The sequence below is a fragment of the Heliangelus exortis genome, chromosome 1 (assembly GCF_036169615.1).
Source record: "Heliangelus exortis chromosome 1, bHelExo1.hap1, whole genome shotgun sequence".
Lineage (NCBI taxonomy): Eukaryota > Metazoa > Chordata > Aves > Apodiformes > Trochilidae > Heliangelus > Heliangelus exortis.
This window is the reverse complement of record NC_092422.1, coordinates 185,548,155-185,571,826: the sequence shown is the minus strand read 5'-3', so window position 1 is coordinate 185,571,826 and position 23,672 is coordinate 185,548,155. Positions and strand designations below refer to the sequence as shown.

Genomic DNA, 23,672 nt, shown 5'->3' with positions numbered 1-23,672 from the left:
TGTTTTAAGGAACCATTCAGCATGTTTCTAAAAGGTGGTTTGTTGGGTTTTTTTTTCCCTCCCAGTATGCAGCTCTGCCTTCTCTGCCCTAAGTTTAAATTTTCCCTTTCTCTCTGTTTCCTTAGCTCCAAAAACAAGCGATAGAATCTCCCGAGCTTCTGCAGATTTGGTCTTCCAAGAATAACTAACAATATGCTCTCTCTGAAGTGTGTTACAATAATTCTCAAATTAGATCTCTGAAGATGAAAGCACTTATTCTAACAGACCCCCATGCAGAGTACAGAAATGAAAGTGATGAAAGTGAATTTTACCTGAGCTGAGGTAGTTTGAAGTCTTTCCAGAGGGCCCTTGCAAGCATTCCGTGAGCATCATTTCTGCTGTAAAAATATATGGGGCATCTTCCATTTAATATCTAGGTAAAATACAATGCAAGATGGATATAATGAACCAAAAAAAAAAACTATATTATTGCTCATCAGTAATGATTAGTAAAATGAAATTATGTAGGGCATTAGACTGTAAACAGAATTGGGAATGAATAAAACAGGGAGTAGAGTTGTGCTTCCTGGTCTTGGAATAGGCCAGTGATTGAATTTTCTGCACATACAATTAAATGTTTGAAGTTTGCAGAAGAGGTAAAACTATCCTCATCTACTCTGAATTTACAGTCACTCAAGTTACCCTGAGCAAACATCCTCAACCTTTGCAAAAACAAATGAGCAGAGCCAAAAAAGCCAAAGTACTAGAAAGCAGAAAAAAATCACCCCTAGGCAAAGTTTCACTTACAAGCTACTACAAACTTTCAGTCACCATGACATTACTGAGTACAAACAGGCAAGCAATATAATGAATATGGTTACATTAGGATAGCAAGAAATTAGTTTAGGTTCTATCACAAACAAGACTTCACATTAGTAAATGGATCACTTGACTGCATGTGTAAAACGTTAGCTCATTTGCCAAAATAAATTACTACAACCTGGGTTTATTTTTTAAAATTTACATGGCATATATGTCTTTTTTTTTTCAGACAGAATCAACATTTTGCACCCATAGCACAATGTCACTATAGCTTTTTTAAAAAACAGTGCAAAGGCAATGCTAATGATGAACAGGCTGTCCCACCTGGATGTGCCCATGGTGACTGAACTAACAAAGGTTCATATCACAGCAGAAAGCACCTAAACCCATTGATGTTTATTTTCAGAACTTTTGCTGTTGAGGGGTTTGACCGTGGATAAGATCAGTGGAAAGGGAGTGTAAAGTGTAATTTCTGAGAAAACATTTGCATAGCATTATTGAATAAATACAAGTGTAAGTTTATAGCCAGAAATATGAAGAGCCTGTAATCTGAGGCCAGACCCCATTGCCACTTGCTTTCTGGGGGAGGCAGGGGCAAAGGGTGGCTTAGGATGTCATGCTTGGATCTGGTTGACAGCTGAACAGGGGGTACCAAGAGCTTTTCTAACCATTAAAGCCTCAGGCAATCATTTATTTCAGGAGACAAGGGGTGCTGTATTTCTGGGTTGTGGAAGCTCCAGGATGAAAGATTAAAGATTCTGAAATATCCCTCCTTAGAGAGTGTTAAAGAAGAGCTGCAGGAGACCATGCAATCAGGAACATCACAGGCATGTCAAGATATAATGAGAAAGAGCCAAATGTATTCCTGGTGTAATACTGCCAACATTAGTGGGTACTCCCCAGGGAACAATTTGTCCCATTTTCATTATTAGCAGCGTCTGTAAGAACTGTTTGCCACCTTCTGGCAATACATAATTAGGGACAAAAGGTGGGGGAAAAAAAGATAAAGCACAATATTTTTTATTTAATCAAAAACCCTTTGATTACCTAGGGAAATAATTCTGGAAAGATAGAAAACAGCTGCTTAGACATTTTGGGGAATATTTTGTTCAGACTAGTGAAAGTGTTCAAAGCTTTAATATATTGTTCATTATTTGAAAAATTTGAAAATTAAAAGGACATTGAGATTTTATTGTACTTAAGTAATAAAAAGTAATGTCATTATTAATCTTAATATTACCATTAAATATTAAATAAACTAATACTAGTGCTTTATGTTACAGTTAATCTGATGAAAACCCCCACATTCTTGATAAGCTACTGAGCAATTATTTTAAATACTTTGATGCCAAATGAAAATATAGTAACAAATCTGAGGTCTAATCTCTCTTGACTGGAGGTCTTGGCAGAGCAGATAAGCATAGCAAGATGAAATCTGACAGAATCCTAGAAGGGCAATCTGTAAAAAACAGCATAATATTGCAGGAAATTAAATAAACTTCTCAGTAGGCTGAGCTCTTCCCTCTAACTTATTACCCAGGCAATGCTCAGAAAGAGGTACATCTCCCTTCTCTCATAGGAAAGTCAGGTTTCTTTTGCTAGTGGTTCAGAAATAGGCCATCAGCAAGCATTGGATCCATGTACAGGAGGAGGCTTTAGTTGGGAGGAGCAAGGAGATACATGAGCAGAGTATTCTCATTTCCACTCCACTAAATGTGTGTAAGCTGACGCAGCACAAGGAACAATTTATGTATGTGGCAGTTCTACCTCAAACAAAAAAGCCTTTAGACAGAAAACTTCTGCTCCTGATGTTTTCCCCTCATTGCTCCTTCCCTAAAATATCTATGTTTATCTCCTACTTGTCCTCCTACGCACTCAAGACCTTGTGTCTGTGGTGTCTCTTCCTCAGTTAGAAATTTACTTCTCGCCTGGGAGTTGTGTGGAACAGGTCCTGGGTGATTCATTCTTACACATCCCGTGGAGAAGTGCTTGTGGAAACTAAAGGCCACCCAGAAAACACCTACTGAATTACATAAAATCAAATGCCATCACTCTGACGGATTACAGTGCTGCTCCCAGCTCATTTATCTTGTCTAAATTAGTAGGTCAAGGGAGATTTTCCCCCTTCAAAATAGGGAGGAAGGCATCTATCAGCCTTCAGTGAGATGTATACCTTTGAAAAACAATTTTCCCACAGTAATGATCATACCCTTAGGGACAAATTCAGAAACAAGTTTAAAACTACATTGTTCCTAAATGTCTCCTGAAGTTTCAAGCAAATGCAATATCCTTCACTTCTGCTTTTAAGTTGTTTGGGCATTAGCAGTTCATGCTCTATTAAGCTGATACTGTCTTCAGTCCCTTCCAGAGGTGAAGGGAGAAAAATCATCACTCTATCTCTGGTTTAGTATGTTTCCAAAATGTTTTGAGATAGCTTGAAATAAAAGACGATGAAAGTATTTTGTGTTCACACTTAACACATAGATTTTAAGCCTGAAAAATGCAGAAAAATGTATTTATTTAGAAATACTAATAATCCTGTCCAAAATTCAGCTTTAACCTCAGAGTAATCATAAAGATAAATCATTAGTTCAGTCACTCTCTGGAATAAAATTTTATATATTTTTTTTCCCCGTGTTTATTTGTCATGAAAAAGCAATCATTTTAGTGCTGGTTGAACAAGTCCAAGTGACCCCTTATGGCCTGAAGACAGCACTTTAAAAGGTTTTTCTTTTAAGCAACAGGTTACTTAGATTACTTCACTTCACTCTAGTCTAGTAATTTTTAAACTTTCCCATAATGTCCAAACATAGAGGAAAATGGGTTACAACACCCTCACATCCATATTCTCCTCACTAGCCAGTGACATATTGCAAGAATGGCTTGTTGACATTAATGTCTTGCAAGGGTAAGGATGACTTTTTAAATAATTTCATTCCCCTTGAAAGAAAACACAGGTTATATTGGGGTTTGACTGTCTCAGATTGATGGTACTTCAACCTTGTAGAAAGTAATTTTGTCAAGTTCTTACTTGCAAGTACCATACTGCCCCTGAGTATGAATTGTACCTTTATTTTATGGCAGCTTTTCCCCCAGCCATTGGAAATACAGCCCAGCTGGGTGCCTCCCCAACAAGAAGGCCATTTGAAACAAACTTTAGCCAGTGGCCCTCCTGGGGCTCTCCCACAGCCAAACTTCCCTGTAAGCTGTGGCTACAACTCTTCTTGCTTAGTTGGCCAAGTTTCCTTTTTCCTGAGGGTTTTCTGGGGGAGGGAGAAATCCAGTAATGCCTATAATACTGCATGTCCTAGTTTGTATATATCTGTATTTATGTATCATTACATGTAACAAGTACATTGATTCACATTTGTTGAAGTAGGTTCTCACCCACTACAGTTTCTCACTAAAACATTTGGTGGTTTTTTCCCTCCCCTCTAAAAATTATAATATAATTTAAGTAAAATAAAATTACCTAGGAGTTCTGTTCATTAATAAATCAGTTCTCTCATCTCCAGGGAATAAAACAGCAGGCCACCCATGCCCAGGTGTCCTCCCCTGAGTGTCCCCCAAATATCTGGTACAATATTACCTTTTGTGCCTCTGAGAAGATGCAGGAGGAGTTTGCCATCATGGTTTTGAATGGCAGCCACCTGGCTTGTCCTCCTGGACAAGAAACAGCTGATTAGTGGCACATTTTGCCCCAAAGCCATCTTGTTACCTGAAAGCATCTTGCTGCTCCAGGCCATTTGATGTTTTTACTGGGGTGCAGCTGATACTTTTCAAAGTAAAAAATTATTTCTGTAACTACAGGTGCTCCCAGAGTCTTGCACAAGATCTGGTAATGGCCCTCTGCTCTTTGCTGCCACTATGAAAAACATCATCTCATGGACAATTGGGAAAGAAAACTGTAGTTAAGACAAATACATTGGTCAGGCCAATGCTGGGCACCACCTCTACCCTGGGGAGGTGTGATGATGCCATAAAAAGCACAACCCTGGTTTTATAAGGCTCAAGGTGCCCTGTTTAATGCCAGTTCAGGTACCTCACACAGGCAACTTCGTGGTACTTAGTGGAGTCCCAGGAAAGTTTTAAGAAAACCAGGCAAAGTGACTTGGACCCTATGCATGGTCCTTGATTCAGATGTTAACCAAAACGGGATCTCCCTGGATTTCAGATCTAAGAAGAGTCAGAGTGGGGTATGCACCTCTCCTGCCAAGCACAGCCTGTGGTCCTGTACCAGGAGGGGTGGCAGTGAAGAGCACAAGTAGCCTGTCAAAGCAGATGCTTTTTCTAGGCAAGCTCATAAGAACTGATCACTAGACATGTATGAACCTTCCTTTTATTTTCCTTGCTCCAATGCCATGCAGGGAGCAGATGGTATGTTACTCAGCCTTAAATGGAGGGTAAGAAAGTGTGATTTGAAAAAAAAAAGTCAGTTGAGACCCTCAGCCCATTTAGATTCCCAGCTCAAAGTTTATTTGTCTTACACAGAACTTGTACTTTCTCCCCTCTCAAATGCTAATCCTCTCCACACATATGCTCATTATGCAAAAGCATATGACAAACACCATCTGGGAAAATAAATAGCTCCTCAGCTAACTGTGCTGCTCCCTCCCTTTACGTCACCCACCTCACCATTGTCTCTCCTATTTTTATCTGCAAAACAGCATTCAGTCAAGCTATTAACTTTAAAGTGCTGTCTCAGTCAAGCAAGCAGCAGATCCCAGGCTGGGTAGTAAAACCCATTCCATTTTTTGGAGATGATGTGCATCTTCATGATAATTTGAAGGCAACCATAGCACTGAGAAAAGGACAACTGATGTCACTGAGCAATACTAGTCCTGACCCACAGAAGTCCATGCTTGCTTTTCAGTTAGAAGGTTACATTTTCTCCCCCTATGAAATATGCAGCTCTTGCCACAAGCTCCACTTCGTTTCCATGGCTCCCTGAGGTAGTCCTTCATCTCTGACAGATTATTGCTCATACTGTTCAGAGCCAGGCAATGGTGCTAAATAGGGAATGACATTAGCCAGGTTCACTCATTTCTCTAACCTCCTTGTAGACGAGTAAGAATAGGGAGTTGCACTGTCATTAGTCATGATGGATTCATTGTGTGCTGGAATGTTAATAAAAAGAAATGAGGATCACATACACAAGAGAAAGGCATCTCAGAATATTCTGTTTTGTACCAATGAATTGGGGAAATCATCATGATTCAGCAAAGGAGATGTCTATTTAGCTATATTAAACAGGATCTGCACAATCCAACCATATTGTGTTGAGGCTAAGTAAGCAGGAGAAATCCAAAATGCACAGCCAAGAGATTCAGTGACTGGCACTGTGATATAAAGGCAGAGCTTTGTAAGTACCCTGCAAGAATTCCTGGGCCATAAGCACCACAATATTATATCTGTTTAGAAAAAAAAATACAAGACAGAATTCAATGATGAACTTATATGAGCTACAAAGTCTTGTCAGTTATTATATGCTTGTAGGGACATGCTTAATAGATGGCAGAAAGTCCTTCTCATTTGTCCTCAGAGACAGCAATGATATTGCCCAGCTTAGAAATCCATTATATGGCTACAAAAGAGGCAATTTGATTTCATAAGCCCATGCTGTTATTATTTTAAGAACAATTTAACATAGGCAGAGTAAAGCAGATTCTGTATGAAAAAAAAACAGACTGAGGTTTTTAGCATTTGCACTTACCAGCTTCTCCTGGACTTTTTTTTTTTTTCTGGCGGGGTGGAGGTTATTTTTGGTTTTCTCCCCGTTGACTTCCCTTGGGGTTTTGCTTCATCTAGGACAGAAGAGTTTAATTCTGGTTTGTGTTTTGGGTGTTGATGGTGCTCAGAATACACATGCCTGTGCAATACACACTGGTGCTGCTGAACATGCCCTTAACTCCCTTCTCTTTGTTGTTACCACAGACGAACCAAACTCCTGGAGTGCTCCCTCTGCCACCTCCCCAGGTCTGCCGGAAGTAGCTCTTTCCCTTGACGACATAATCTCACCATTATCTTCATCACACATAGCCCCACCCTCTGACCCTTCTCACCAGATAAGCCCAGAGGCAACATGGGAAATCAAGAGGGAACACGATGTAAGGAAACCAAAGGAGCTTTCGGTGAACGGTCACAAAAAAAAAAGGTTAGGAGAACAGAGAGAAAGGTCAGCGAGTCCTAAAAAGGTAGACAGGTCAAAGCACGAAGAAGTTTCTTGGAAAGGATATTCAGAAGGCAAGAATAAGAGCACTGATGGTGGCAGGCCCACCTCAGAAAGCAAAGCGGTGGGACACAGCGGTCTGATCGAGGCTGGCGCCAGAGAGCACGTGTGTGCTGGGAGCAGTGATGAACAGTTTGGGAGGCTGAGGAAAGCGGAAAGCAAGAGAGGAGGATCTCTTAACAAAAAAGATCACAAATCCACAAATACCAGTGAGAAGAAGTCGGCTGCAGCATGCGACCATGTCAAGCTTGATACAGGTGCTATCAAGACGTACAACAGCAACCGCTGCAGCTCGCCTGGAAGCGATATGGACCACAGCCAGAGGGACCCTGATGGGAAACCCAGCGAGTTCCCCAGGAAGGGACATCTCCACCCCATTAGCACTCGCAGCACCAACACCACAGTTCGAAAGGCAACGGTGTCCCCAGGGCCGTGGAAAATCCCTGGCTCAGATAAGCTACCTAGCGTCCTGAAGTCTGGTACTTCTGCCATGAGCAGATGAGCAAGGGACTGTTGCCCTCTAACTGTCTCAAGCTGACGCAGAACATTCTTCTTAGTTTTTGTCTCACATTGGTTCGTTTTAATTTATTTTAACTATCACACATATACACAAAGCATTGAGGAATGAAAACATTAGTGTGTAATTCCATGACAATGTGCACAGTATCTAATAAGTTCAAAAGCATATAGTCAACACAGAGATTTAAAATCGACCCTAAAGTCCCAGTTCCATTTTAGGGACTTTGGCAGCTATGGAAGAAACCAAAACAATATGAAGGACAGTACATCAGAGAACGATAGTGCAGTGTAGCTTTAGCATTTTTTTTCCCCACTGCATGAAGGACTTGGATTTCATTCAAACTTTATATCAAGAAACTGGAACAAGTTAGAGCAATCACAAACTGGAACATCGCCTTAAATAAAACTGCACGGAGCAAGCTGAAACCGAGAGAGGATCTTTTCATGGAGCTAAAATGTTGTAAATAAATTGTTCTCAACATATCTAGACAGGGGTTAAAGGGTTTCTTTGAAGCATCGTTTGGAACTGTACACCCATGACACGTCTTCACTGTTAACACTTCGAGATATTCCACGTGATACCCGGTAGCATAGTTCACTGGGAGCTACGGGAGGAGTGGGGAATCCAGTGGATTAGTTTCTGTGATACCATTTCTACTGCCATTTTTGTGAACAAATCATGTTTCTGTACATTGGAAAGGAGTTAGGGTGGAGTTGTACTTGCAAATTATTCTCAAAAGTGATTTACTACAGGTTCCCCAAGCCCTGTGAGGTAGCACGCAAACCAATTGGTCAAGTTCAAAACCCAGATGTCTGCAAGGCCATTGCTATGAAAGGAAGAGTGCTACAGAGAAAAAGCTGCAGTTTCCTTAAGGAAAGGCCTTTCCCTCCTGCAGAAAACGAGAGCTTCACTTATCAACAGTGCTATGTTTCATACTATCTGCATTTATTTAGGACACTCTCATCCCCTCAGTTTGGCAGAGCAGGTGCCTTTCAGGCACAAGTTAACAATAATTAGACTGGTTTCTGAAATACAGTTGTCGGTGTCCTCATTCAGTAAATTCAATATATTTCCATTTTTTAAATGGTTTCCATTTTATCATTTCTTTCCTACCTCCATTTTTTAAGTTTGGTTTTTTTGTTTTGGGTTTTTCTTTTAACATTTTTGTTTTTACCTTTCTTGCTTGTCTATTTTAAATTTCAAGCCTTAAGTGCCAGGTAAACATTCCAGTCTGCCTTCACAGGAAATAACTCCAAGTTCAGTCTATCAGTCATTATCTTGTTTCAAAAAGATGCGTGTGTATCTGTGTAATTGTGCATATGCTTATTTGTTTGTCAAAATTAAAACAAAATCCTGGGCAATAATTCATTGGTAATTAAAAAGAAATATCATAAAGCTAAGTACTGTCAAAATTCATATTTAAAAATCATTGTTCTCTAGCAATCTTAGTTCCTCACATGCTCTGCTGAAAAATTAGATTGAGATTGGCTTTGTTCCAAGAAATTAGCACATTACTGTATGCCTCAAACATTGCACTGGACTGAGAAATTTATAGGCATGTTTTTTCCTGTCCAATTATTTGAAAAGCCTCAAGTCAAGGATTTTGCAGCTTTCAAACAATTTTTATTTAGAAAGAAAAAACCATTTATAATTTCTAAAAAAGCACAAGACCATGTAGCTGTTTATAAAACTCTTATTTAATGGGAAAAAATCTTTATCCCCTGAACTAGAAGTCAATATAATTTGCCATTAATTTATTCAATCTGGTTTTGGACAATGCTTCTGTAGTGTAGATGCATGTCCCAGTATCTTATTTTTATGTATAAAGAAAGCAAACAATGAAATCTGAAAAACAGTTGAGATTATGCTTGCATAAACTCTAATTTGCACAGTTCACAGCTACTCCTTGTGCAGTAATTGCTTTATGCGGCTGTAATCGATAACCTGTGAAGACAGCACATCATCTAAACCCCATTCCAAATAATATTTCTGTGTAGTGTTAGCTGTGAATTTACCCTGTACAGCTCTATCTCTATAAATATAATTCCATGTATTAATAGTCACAGAAAGGCTGTAAGTGAGCAACTATTTTTATGAAACGCACCACTATGGATAAATTAACTTTTACAGAAATCTTGTTTACTGTATGATATTCTAAACCACTGTCAAATAAAATATATATCCAAAAAAATCTTTTTTTTTTTTTTTTTTTTTTTTTGCAATCGTACATAGTCTGTGTTACTTTGAGTAACAGGGTTCAGTATTACACTAGCAAAGAATCATTTGCATATTTGCATGCATGAGCAGAATTAATTAACTACTGCATTATAAAAAACGAATATTCCGTTTTGATTTCTTACTCCAAGGAGAGGTAAAATTTATGAATATATATACTGGTGACCAAACAAATGCTGTATAAGCAAGTCAAGGTGTATGAGGCTACACAGATGCAGAGAAATCTCTCCCTTGGTGGAGAAACCTGTACTCTTATTCTCCAGTTCCCAGTCCAGTCTTACACCCCTGTCCCAGGAGACAGAGGACTGGGGTAGCCAGACTCCCAGCACTGATACAACTTCTGAGTGTATACCATGTATAAAAAAGGAATTCAGCAGCTCTAACTAGCCCTAGAAAGGTTTGTTTACAAGATGGGTGAAGGGGTTATAATTTGATTTCCAGTTTAGTTTGCAGAATCAGTGTCAGAAAACATCATATGGGTGTGAAAATAATGGTAACCAGACAGCTCTCTGGGACCTAACCCATCCCTCATTGAACAGAAGAGAAAAATGCTCCTTACCTGCAGTTGGGTTAAATAAATTACCAGTGTACAGACTGTAAGCTCAGCAAGATGCTCTGTCTGGAATACTACCAATATTTTAGCCACAAATATGACATTTTTAAAAATAAATATTTCCCCTTTCTTTAAAATAAAATTTTCTTCAACCACTAACAATTCGCCTTCATACACCCTGAATCAGTTCCTTCAGAGCCTCATTTTTTAGAAGATTAATGTTCTGTGTAAGAAACTTCAACCAGCTGAATTAGTAACATCATTTTTCATTACAATAAACATGTAACAAACTTGAAAAATCTTTAATACTAGAAAAATTTTTTCCTTCTTTTAAATAGGCACCATTTTTATGATCAGGAATCTGAGTGTGGGCGCAATCCAGACCCAGAGGTGCCCAGGGAGGTGTCTTGAAGCCAATGTAGCCTCACCTACCATGCAATTCTGCCCAGTCTAACTTTTATTGTTAATAACGTGTTATTTCTATTTTAAACAAAGTAGTGCAGCTTTTGCATTGCCATTCTTATGAGCCCCATCAATCTATTTTTTCATACCCACACAATAGCACAGGAAACTATGTTTATTTTGATGCTGATTCTCTGCTCTGAAATCTAATGCATCAGTTTAAGTAAGCTTGCCTGCAGATGACCAGCAATGTAAATATGGGGAGAGTTTTTGGCAAAAACATTAATTGGTGCAGCCCTTTTCTTAATCAGTGGCAAATGATGTCTCTGGGGCTTGCTCTCTCCCCATGTAGTTTTCTACTCAGTAGCTTTAGGAAGTGCACAAACGGCAGGGCCTGGAAGAGAAGAACTTCAAGCAGGTGTAATAAAAAAAACCAGAAAATTTAACAGCTTCTACAAGGTCTTGCCAAAGATGTCATCTTTCCTTCCAGAAAACCTCTGGACTGCCATCACTCTTCATGTAGGTTCAACTTAGCACAGGCTGCACGAACTTCCTCTTAACAGAAGGGACATTAGTAGACATTACACATCTACCTACTCAGGCCTCAGTGATAAATCAGCCAACAATTTAGTACCACTGTGGATAACTGATTGCTAGGAACTGATACAGAAGTTCAAGCATTGTCCCATTTCTTACCTGATATTTTCTGTCTTCTGTCTGAATGTGCAGCCAGCCACCATTGGCAAGAATTTCTCCTTTCCATCAAAGATCGTCTTCAGCCTGTTTTGTGCCATCTCTCCTGAACATGAACATTTCATGCTTAGTCTCCTCTGCACCACAGCAGATGCCCACAGCACCACCACATCCATCCATCCATCCATCCATCCACCCGTCTCTCCCCTTTTTTCAGAGATCCCTACTGCTTTTGTTCTTAATCCTAATTCTAAGTCCTGCTGTCTTTCAGTGGATTGGTTCTTCCATTCTCCATTTTTCCCTTCTGTCCCTCAGAACTTCATTTTCCTCTTTTTTCCTCATACTTCTGACCTTCTCTCATCAGCTGCCACTCTAAACCTCTACCTTAGACTTTTAGCTTACACTCTCAACCTCTGCCTTGCCTACCTTGAAATGTGTCATGACCAGTTACTGACCCTGGCCAAGTCATTAACATAAATCTGGGTGTCATATAAACTTACAGATATACCTCACACCTTGTATTGAAGGTCAACTCAGATCATCTGCCTTGGCCTCCAGAAACTAGCAGCAGTTACTGATTAGTTATGCTACCACTATCTGCATCCAGTAGCTCCCTTTGTAAGAAGAACTAATGTTTCTTCTTCAATGTTATTATAGGTAAATGTATGTACTGATAAATATCCAAGTGCCCAGGCCAGGTTTTATGGCTGCAATACACTATGATCACTGTTGGAAGTCTTCAATTTCATTTTACAAAGGTAAGGACAGGCAAGGCTGCAGGCAAATTCCTGTCTTAGTCACTGTGCTCCTTTTGTGCTGGAGCAGAAACCTGGGGCCAGAACTGCAGAGGCGTAAGTAGCAGAGAACACCTCAGCTAATGAGGATGTTACCTTCCATGTTTCTCCTTGCTTGGAGGGAAGCTTTGGTGTGAAGGGGAAAAGTTTCTTGGTATCCTGCCATGGAGCTCAAAGTTAGAGAAAGCTTTGGACTTACCCAGGGATGACTGATCTCATTAGGGATTTACTTCACAGTTCACTTCTGTTCATCTCCAAAGGAGTCCTTCCTCACTTTTGTCCCCTTGACACCTAGGGTATTTTCTGTAATTGTTGCTAAAAAGGCCACAGAGGCAAGGCAGGCTGCCTACTCTCATGACTGTTTAATAGAGGACTTGAAGAAAAGTTCCATAGCTGTCATGCAGGGCTCCCACCCCCACACCTGTTAAACTCAAGGACTCTCAAGGATGTTTCTCCATTTATCATGTCAAGGCCATACATCACCTTTCTTTTCCCAGCTGTCACCACAAGGATGAGCTTTTCCAATGAGCCATTACAGCCAAATCCTGTGGAGTTTCTGGGCAGCAACACCTGTGCTTCAGGGGGGCCCTGGGCTCAAACATCACCGATGCCCCAAGCCCTTCCCTGGCCAACCTGCAGGTCCCTTGCTCAGCGTCCAAGACCAACCTCACCCTTGGAGCAACAGCCTCTTCCCACCACCCAAATAAACACCCATAGGCTCTGTGTAAACCCTCCTATTGCAGGCACATGCACGCACAGCCCCATCTTCTGGTCCCCAGATATTTTTCTCAGTATTTCTAACAGCAATTATATGATCACACATTTCTTTCCATAGCTGGTACCGAAGCTTGGAGCTGTTTTTATGAAATATGTCATCAAGACAGTAACATAAGCAATATCTCTGAATTATAGACAACCTATAAATGATGTTCCTTCCCTTTAGTGCCAGTTCAATTAGTTGAAAAGGGGTGTTTGGCTTACAAGCTACAAATATCTCTCTTTTAAGCAGATGGGGGAACACCAGTACACAAATAACCACACAGATACCTGGAGCACCACCTCCCACTTCCACTCAGGAACTTCCCAAATATGTATGTCCAAGATGGGTGGCTGTCCCCCTCAGGAAAAACAAACAAACAAACCAAAAGACATAAGGATGCAGACTGCTACAGAAAGCTGTTGTGCAAAGGAACTGCTGGAAGTCTTTTTAAGGTAGGAGATATTTAAACTGAAAAAATAAACATCAAAGGGTATGGTGAGAAAGCAAAGGAGTGACAGGGCATTCAGTGATATGGTCACTTCCTGACCTGCTCTATTTTCAGCTTCTCCAAGCTTAAAAATGAAAAACAAATGCTATGTTGCAAATGCTGCAACATAGCACTGCAAGTTTTGTGGACAGGAGCAAAGGATATTCTGTGATTACAATTTTAAAAAAAAAAATTATTTAAGTAAAAGGCCTGGTTTAACACAAGGAGAGGGGTGGTGCCAGGGGAGAGGAGATCACACTCTCCTTTGCAAATCCAGGGTGCTTATGGGCTCTTCCACACTCATGCCTCAGTTTCTCCAGAGGTTGCTGCTGTGTTGAGCAGCCTCAGCAATGCTCTGGTACTGCAGTGACAACCTGGCAGCAGTGATTCCTTCCCTGCAATGAAGGAAGGATATCAGTCCCACTGCTGTGATACTGCTCTTTGTCTCTGTGCCCTTGGACTGCTGTGTACCACCAAGGGACAGCCTTGTCATCCACCCAAAGACACTGTAGATGTGCAAGCAGTGGGAGGAGTGACTAAAACATGAAAGCCAAATACAAACATTGGGTGAGAGCCCCTGTGATGCTGCAAGTGGAAGAGAGGTTCTGAGCAACCACAGAGCCACAGCTACAGCAGGAGACCCAGCAGGAGTGAGGCCACAACACTGGTGTCCTCCTATCCCTCTCCTTCCAGTAAATTTTGGCCATTGCTGTCACTAAGTCAACTGAATTTCTACAGGGCTTTTCGAACACTATACACAAAAGGAAGAGTTTGGTTCCTGGGTTGTTCTTTGCTCAAAAGTAACGAAAAACAGGCAAGCTGGGCAAAACGTCCTCCCCTTCCATCACCAGGCAGCAGGGCTGCCTAGGGCACTGAAGTTTCTATTCATATGTATGTATGAAATTAATGAATTTTGGTGTTTGCACTTCCCCAAAGTAATTAAAAACCATGCCAAGAGCTTTAGCTAAAGTTTTTAAAGAATTGCAGTCCTTAAACCAGAAAATTGTTCACCCTGTCTCTAAACCAGCAAGTACAAAGAGCTACATTTAGGTACCTATTTAATTCAGGAAGAAAATCAGAACCTTTCCTGCACAGTCCACAAAGCTCACCATGCATGCAACACCTATTCCAATTAGCACTTCACTCACTCCAAAAGTTTTGAGAAATAATCCCAGCAGGCAATACAGAGCTCTATAATGTGTTAGTACAGAATTTTTCAGAATACCTCTCAAACCTCCAACACCACAAACAATACCAACTGATTACTCTTTAATATAACCCCAGAAAAGATGAATGCAAGTGTGCACCTCCTCCTGAATCATTCCTGTCTCCTGCATCCCTGGTACTGCACAGCTTCTCAGGGTGGTTGCTGGCAGAGACAAACCCCGTGGTATGGTGCAGCAGGTCACAAAGCTTTTTGGAGGCACCTTCCCATCCAACTTTCCCCCCATTACCAAAGCATCCCTGCTGCACCCAGAGCCACGGAGATCCAACTTAGAGGGGGTCACAAGCCCAGGCCACGAGCACCTCTGCATACTTTGGCACATGACACTGAGTCCTTGTGACACCTCCCAGCAATTATCCGGCAGGACAAGCCCCAAACTAGCCTGAGGAAAAAAAGGTTTTTTTCTAATCACAACAATTTATCCCATGACCCTCTTTTGGGATGTACAGCCCCCTCAACTTGGCCACTAATTCATGTGCCACATTGATCTCTAGCAAGGCACTCGTCCCAGGAGAGGGCAGCTTCAGCAATGCTTCTGCTCTGACTTCACATCCAAACATACAAAGTAGGCTTCACACTTAAAAAAACTGAAAAATCTCAGGCTCTGCTCATAAAGCATCTCTGGAGGATCAGCAACCTCACCCCCTGTGGGCAGCCTCTGCCCAATTCCCCCCTCTCTTCTCTCATCCTGTTCTCTTTATATTGAAGGTTTTTCATGCTGGCACACAAATGCAAATGCAGCCTGAATTGACCCCTCCATACCTTCAGTCCCCTGAGGTTAACAAGTAGGTCTCTGCTTCACAGCTTTATAGCTCCATTATGTTCTTGGATTAGCATTTCCTTCCCAGAGTAAATGGCTCTGAAATAAATTCAGAAAGTTTAATAGTTAGTGGTTTTAAGACTGATTGCTGAAGTGTTTTGCAAATTACAGAGCAATTATTCATATTTCAGCTTTATAAGCACTGTATCCCTGACCTTCATTAGCTACAGCAAAATGCCAGCAAGCACCCAGCAGTGGGGCTGGAGGTGACAAGGTGCCAGGTGCATTGGTCCTGGATGCCACCAGAGCTCTCCACTCTTACTCAGACCTTCCCACTCAAGTGCCATGCTCTGCTCTGCAATCCCCATTGCTTATGAAGCTGCTGAAGTCCAAAAGAGTAAAAATGATGGACCAACCTAGAGACAAATGCTCCCTGATTTCCTCCTTCATTTCAGGCATTTATCTCACTCCAGAAGGACCCAGTAAATGCTGTGCACAGCAGCTTACAGCTCTGCCACCACCAGCCCATGAGCAGGCTTGCCTGGGGCAAACTGTGCTGCAGAATCAGAGACTGATTTTTACCATCCAAGTCTGGATTGCCTCCTGGTGACCTGGCCATTGAGAAAAGAAGCAGGGGACCTCTGATCCAGGACTGGCCATGTAAACATTGCAGGCTCAGATGGAATACATGGGCCTCACAAGTCAAAGCAGGGGTGGTGTGGGCTGTCATTATACAACAGTAGCAATTAATCTTGCACTAAGCTACCAAGAACTGGAATTTTGGTCAGCGTAGCCTGAGGGACAGTGAGGAACCATTAGATCTTTTTTTATAAAAGACTGCATTGAAGTAATAGATTAAAAAAAGCAAAAAGGCAGTTGTAGCATATGAAATGAAAAGCATGAACTGACCCACTCATTTTAATAGCATCTCTTACTCCTTTTTCTTGCAGTTGGAGGAAGCCTTTGTATGCTGAAAAGCTGCCCATGGCCAGGCTTTATAGGATAGAGGAAAGGTGGGAGTTACTCTATGGGGAAGAGGGGAAAGTGAGAAGAATTGTACTTCTGTCCTTCTGCTTTGTGCCCTTGAACACAGCACGAGCACCATACAGACACCTGAAGCAGAGAGGAGCAGGCAGCTCTGTTGCTGGTGCTGACTCTTCCTCACCTCTCACCTTTCTCTGCTGAAAAAGGACAACTGAGATGTGTGAGCTTTGTGATCACTCCAGCCCTTGGCAGACTTGCTGCCAGGCTGCCTGGGACTGGGCCACTGCTAAAGAACTTCTGCTCTGTACACAGAAATATTTATAGGCAAGAGAAAACAGACTATAACCCAGCACTGATCTTCTGAGCTTTAGCAATGAGTATTAATAGAAAGTGCAAACATTGCATTTTCTACTGGCATCTTTCAGTAGAAAGGTGATTCACCAACATAATAAAGCATGTAATATTTTAAGAGGAAATAATTTTGTCCTTTAAGTCATAAATAATATATGTAGTAATAGAATTCTTAAAATTAGCTAATATCACATCACTTTAGGAAATCATTGTAAATTACTTTGTAAGTATGTAACCTTAGGGAACTACCAGATATTTTATGATGTCTAATGGAATCAAAGCAAAATAACATGGAATAAAACTAACACAGAAGAAACTACCAAATCATAAAAACTCAGATCATAGCAGCACAGTTACATAGACTGACCTACAACCTAAGTAGCCCAATGGATTTTATCCATAAACAGTAAAGAAAACTACAACTAGGTAAATCTATAAAAATAGAAATAGAAAATCAAGTTATAAAAAACCCCAACCTTTTAGTTTAGCTGAGTTTTGGCTTAGAAAAAAAATCCTCCCTCAGGCTGTTATCTGTCTGGTAGCTGGTCAGCCTAACACCAGCTGAGGTCTGTTTCACAAGGATAAGACTTCTCAGCCATGAAGTTCTGTAATTTCCTCTCAGTGAGTTCATTATGCAATGACTTTTTAACTAGGTTTCCAATCTGAAACAGACTTTTTTTAGGTTTTCTATTTCTTCTAGCATTACAACTATTTTGTAGAGGGTCACAGTCAAGAATTCAAAGGATATATAGCCTTAATCAATACTGAGAATTGGTAATCAATGGATAAGTCTGTGTTGTATAGCAAGAAGCTGTGAAAACATGAATGTAGGATGGCAGCAGAGGAACTCCCCAAAGGATGCATTACAGGAACAGGATGACACTGGGATCCCAAGGTCACAAACACAAAGTACAAATTACCAATTAGTGGGCACAACCTCAGAAGCTGGGAGGAACTTGTTTATAGGGCATGCAAAAAACATAACATGAAATACCCTGCACAGGGTAACAGCATAAGCAAGCAAGAGGGTACAAAAGGCAGTTATGAACCCTACAGGACCCTACAGGATCAAAGGAAGAGGAGAGAAAGTAATTTTTCCAGCATTGTGTCCTTTGGTTAAGGACTTTACACATAACAGACACTGCTGCATATCTGCAGTGGTTCCTCCATCACCTCTGGTAGAGAAAGAGCTCTGCATCTGGATTTGCTACATTCTGCCACAGCAGATTTGAAGAGCAGTGTGTGCTCACATGTGCTTTCTGCTCCAGCTTTCTTTCACGACATGGTGATGCTGCAATGCTCAGATGCACAAGTAGTCATTATGGATTCTCTCCTTGTAAACATTTATACAATGGAGACAGAGAATAGTCTGTGGCCCCGTGGTTAGAAAGATGAATTTTAGTGTCCCTAGTTCAATCCCTCGTCCAGAGACTAATTGGATACGAATGAAGAGCAACATTCTTCTCATCAAAGTTTAGATAACTACATTACTGTTACTCATTCCAGGCTTTTTACAGAGGAAACCAATAGGCACCTTTAGAAAGAGATTTGTCTGACACCTTTAGGATGCAATTATTTGTCTTGGAAAAGCATCTAAAACTTTCCATTGACTCTAAAGAGTGTGAAGGATTACTAGCACCAAGTCACATCTGATGTCTCAATTTCTGAAGTCAGGGTAGATAAATCCCCACTAAAATGTTCCCAGATGCCTTCAATCTCAGACACGTCCTATGTGTACCTATAGGATCATGCTGCATGAAGGAGATCAGCAGGAAACTCTAGGGGTTCAGCTGGAGCTATTCATTAGCTGAGTGCAACATCTCCACCCAGATGCCCACAGTAGATGCCACCAGGACTCAGCCCCTTGAATAGTTAGGAAACAGCTGAACTCCAGTTCTGATGATCCAGAGCAACCAAGAGGATTCCCATCTGCACTGACAAGGCAGGAAGGTGGTCAGGCTCTCCTGAGGATCAGAACCTTTCTACCCAAGGAGCTCTGCTGAAACCAAACCTCCCTGTGTCTGTTTCTGCCATCCCTGAGCTGCCTGTGAGGCCCCTGCCTGCTCCTGGCCCTTAGTTCTTTGAAGCAAAAAACAAATGCAGTGCTCAGACAGCAGCACAAAAGTGAATAACTGTGGATGTCACAGGCTCATAAAAACAAACATCTTGTAGTGCATCTAACTAGCAGGTAATTGATGATGTGTTTGCCCTGACACATAATCTGTCATCCTAACTGTCAGGTGCTTACCTGACACCTTTCTACCTTTATTTTTGCAGACTTCTTGAACTATTTTATTTTTTTGGTCTTTTTTTCCCATATGAACTGTCTTTATGATATTTTTTTCTGTTTTGAAAGAACACTGGATATTTTAAGGCCCAGAACTCTCAAAGAAATAAGAGCAGGTCCTTATAGCATATAGAGGAAATCAATACCTGGATACTCCCTTCTTCCTCTGGGGACACAGAAGCATAAATTTTTTCTACCTAAGGACAGATATGGGATGGTTAATAAAGTGATTAAAACTGTTATCCCTCTGCCCCAGAGAGTGACATTGGTAGATGAGTAGGATATTACAGTCATGGTACACGGAGTACCTCAGCTTAACTGTGTTTGTCTGTTCTAAAATTAAGCCAGCCAGGATTTTTCATATCATAAGAAACAGGAGGCTGTAGCATTACCAAGCACAGTCCATGGTTAGCATTATATCTCTACCATGCACAGCTGAGTTTGACACTCCATTGCTACTGACATAAAGGGTACTCTATGAGTTGGGACACACCAGATGTAAATTTTATTTCTCACCTAGGTGATACTTTAATCAGTCGTGTTTGTAGCCTGGCAATTTTGAGAATAGGAATCCAAAAGGAATTTTTTTCCTAATCCCTTCCACCAACTACAAAATTCTTATTTCCTTCCAATACTCTAATGTTAGTTGTTTATTACTGGATAGCACAAAGAGACAGGAACTAAGGACTAAGAATATTCTGCAACAAGCATGACCTTAAATTATGTCAGGTTAATAAATCACTTCAAATGTAAATCTCTGTCTGCTCTCACCTTGAGTTCTGCCTACCTTTAATCAAGTAGCATAATACAAATTCTGATGATCAAAGCCTGTAACTGCTGGAGGAATGAGACTACAGGTTGGAGAGACAGCTGGGATTGAAAGTTTGGGCTGTTCAACACAAAATGCTTTGGAAATTCAGTCTCTCAGGAACCTGTAAAACCTAACGAAGTGATGGAAAAGGTTTCAATATTTAACAAAAGACATTTTAAAGCTTGTAAAGCCTATCATGGGTGATGCAGGTGGGAAATCAGAGACACCAAGGAAATATGAAAGGAAAGAAGAGACTTTGGGATGAGTCACAAGACTGACATTCATGAGCACAACTGCATGGAATGAGCTGTGACAGTCTGTGTGCTAGCAAGGCTCTTCTGTAGTGCCATTTCTCCAGAGCAGTTGACACCATCAGAGTTTGGAGAGCTGCATCCTGCAAGGCAAGCACATACAGTGTAGTGCAAAACCAAGGCTCACAAAACCTTAAAGAACTGATGACAGATGTGAGGTTTCCATCCTCCTGAAGAACCTGAGGGCAGCTGCAGCATCAGCATCCTAACATCACTGTCCTAGAGCAGCTCTTTGTGGAAGCTGAGGCAACAGTCCAATGTCTCTCATTCTGTGGTTTTCTCTCACAGGAACTCAAAAAAAGACTTTTATGCATCTGATTTAAAACAAGCAAACAAAATCTATATACCAAAGTTCTGCAAATGTAAACAGGGAGAGTTAATAAACTTTCACTCTGAAAATCTGGGAGAAAAAATACATTCATGTGTTTAATCTCTAGACTCTTCCTAGTGGGGTGCAAGGGAGGATAAGACTGTCATGGTTATCTCCCCGTTTACTATTACTGCTTACAGTCATAAAAACACCCTCATCTTACAGACATAATTTGTGGGTATGCCTGTCCCTGCATGTTTAGGAAGCTTTGAAAAGGGCAAAATACCCATATATGCTTACAAGACCAATAAGTTTTATAAAACTTTCAATCATATAAATCAGAGCAAATTCCTTATGAAATAAAACTGAAAGCTTGGCTCCACTGAAATGAAACATAAACCTCTGATTTCAGGGTGGACAGAATTTCATATAACATCTGGAAGAGAAAGCAGCTGTTATGCCCTCTTTATTACAGCACAGGGAGAAGCATCCCCTGTTGAGTGCAGGGCTACTTGAGCACTTCAAACCTTTTACCAGGAATATAAAAGCCAGAGACCTGGTGCTGAGACCTCTGCCTTAGCTCTTTCCAAAATGAGTAATTCTTACATTTAATGGAAGACTACTGAACATTCTGGAATGCAAAGATCTAGATTGGCTCTATAGAAAGTGAAACACTGCTGCAGAGGTACAGGGTGGTGCAGCAACCCTCTGTCCTGCCAGGGTGACACCCAGGCACCTCCAGGCAGAGCCACCAAAGTGACTTGGCCATGCATTGCCATGTCACCTCCAAAGCTGAGCTGGCCAGGGAATGTGCAGCACCACTGTAACATAGCTCAGCAGCAGGATGCACAGCAGCCATCTCTGATTATCAGTGTAACAAATGCAAGCTGGATCAGCTGGATCATTCACAGGGAATCAGAAGCAGCCTTGCCAAGCTGCCCTTCCCTGGTGCTTCACATCCCACCATAGATAACATGAAAGATGCTTTGGCCATGCTTTTGCTTATCTGTTTGATGTCTAAAACAGAGCCTACTAAACACGTGTGTGTGTGTGCATGTGTATCTGTACACAGTTATATGCTTGAGCCAATTTCTTATAGTGTTCTGTACTGATGAGTTGTATCTATTGCTGGTCCCTCGTGTTCTTTCTGCGTTTCAGTAGAAGACCTGAGAAGTCAGCTCTAGGGGAGGGACTGCTGCTCCCTACACACTGCCGTTCCTCTTCAGGAGAAGCAGCTCTGGGGAGGAGGCAGAGCCTGGCTTGCAGGGGATGGGTAATTGCCTTCGGGAAGCGAGCTGCAGCACTCAGCTCAGCTGAGCCTTCAAAATGTAGTTTCCAGTCCCCATCTGCAGGCAGGATGGAGCAGAGCAGCTCAGCACCCCAGCTGGGCTGGAGGCCCTTGAGCTGAACTGGGCCAAGAGCTGCGGGCACTGGGCTGAGCTGGAGTAGAGCCACAGCAATGTAGTGCAGGGGAAGAAGAACTCTGCTGAGAAAATCATGGGAGGGAACTGCAGTTAAATTCTCACCTGCCAGCCAATTCTTTAAGGGTCTGCTCTCCTGGCGTGGCTGTAAATGTGCCATTCTGCAGATCTGCCACAGAGCCAGGCTGGTGGGTAAATACAGGTTTGCAACATTCAGGAACACCTATTTTGGTAAGGTGGCAGAAAGCAATAATTTTTAAACTAAGGAGGAAAAAGCTCTGCATAGGCACATATCACATTCGTGCACACAGGGCAGAGGAGGTGGGTGGGTGGCAGCACATGACACTTTGGGGCATCACCAGGAATGCAGAGAAGAGCAGCACAAAGCCCTGCAGAAACTGGGGGACTACATCATGTGCTCAGGCTGGTGCCTTGTCCTGGTAACCCCAAGCACCCACCAAACCTCAGCATCTTCCCAAAGCTCATGCCAAACTGGAATTTCGTGACATCTGGAAAAAAGAAAACAAACCACCTACTCAGCAGCACACTTATCAATTGCATGAATAAACCAGATCAGTTCCCAGCTCAATGAAAGAGCTACACACATAAAAACTGGGGGAGAGGGTGGTGTGCCATTGCTCTGTGAGCTCCATAGCACCTCTGCAATGGCTCACTGCTCTCTCAAACAGGAATAGGCACCAAGCTCCTACTTATACTAAAAATTTTGTCTTCCTGACAAATCTGTACTCAAGCTCTAAGGCAGTAAAATCTCAGTGGCAAAGTTTTCCTTGCTCCCTACTTTGGAAAATAGTGATTGAGAGCAAGGTTTTTAGCTTTAGCCCAAGGTGAAAAGGGCAACTCAATCACTACTTTCAGGTAAGAGAATATTCCCTTTTAGATGGGGAAGCACGAGGAACCCAGAGGTTTTGATTAAAGTCTACTTTCCAGCCCTTCCTCATGTTAGGAGCTTTCACTGTTACCTAAGCACTCCCCTTTGCCTGCTGACAGACAGCTTGCTAATTCATGCGTTATTTAAACTTGTCAAAAGTTATTTAAAATCCAAACAGCATCAGTAAACTGAAAAGGGGAATGTTAACCCCTAATTCCAGCTAGTCAAGAACTGCACTTTCACTAGTTTCCAAGGAAAATTACTCGTGTAATAAATTTGTCTTAATTTTTTTTGTTGTAACACAGTCTTTTAATTAATATGGTTTTACAGCCAAAGTAATGAGTTTTCTCTATCAGATATGTCTGATCTTGGCTTCTAAGACAAATGAGATTAATCATTATTTTAAAACATTGGCTTCATTATTTTTTTCATTTCCTTTATGATATCTGCAAAGATAAATCAAAAACCCAGCTTCCACCACCGTCCCAGAATGGAATTAATTTACTACAACACAAAACAATGGGAGCATTAAAAGTCCTCGCTCCAAATGCACTCGTAGTGACTAATACCATGAATATGAAAAGCTCTCTTAACCAATTCTAAGTTGCAGATGGATCTTGGCAGAAATGAAGCCAGAGGAAATGAATGTAATTGCTGCAAAATATGTAAAAATGACAGAGAGAGGAAAGTCTAGACAATGTGAGATGATTGCCATGCTCTCTAGCTTGAAATGCAAAGCTCCTCTTCTGATTGTTTTGGGGTTTAATCTGCCGAGCACACACCCCTCTTTGAACCCATATGGGCAAGTAATTTGCCATATGTTTTAGTACATGGCACAACTACCCAGAG

The 23,672-nt window shown here is 41.4% G+C and overlaps 1 protein-coding gene across 8 annotated transcripts in view; it reads left to right on the top strand.

Annotated features, from left to right (window-relative positions):
* Positions 1 to 8,950, top strand: part of MAGI2 (membrane associated guanylate kinase, WW and PDZ domain containing 2) — a 694,924-nt gene extending 685,974 nt beyond the window's left edge. For 6 of the 8 annotated variants that reach the window (XM_071734032.1, XM_071734033.1, XM_071734028.1 and 3 more), the window contains one exon: positions 6,736 to 8,301. In XM_071734032.1, the coding sequence (XP_071590133.1) occupies positions 6,736 to 7,532 (797 nt within the window). In that variant the 3' untranslated portion in view covers positions 7,533 to 8,301. Of the gene's footprint in view, positions 1 to 6,735 lie in introns of all 8 variants that reach the window. The other 2 variants (XM_071734034.1, XM_071734029.1) reach the window with 1 other exon arrangement.
* The last annotated feature ends 14,722 nt before the right edge of the window (positions 8,951 to 23,672 follow it).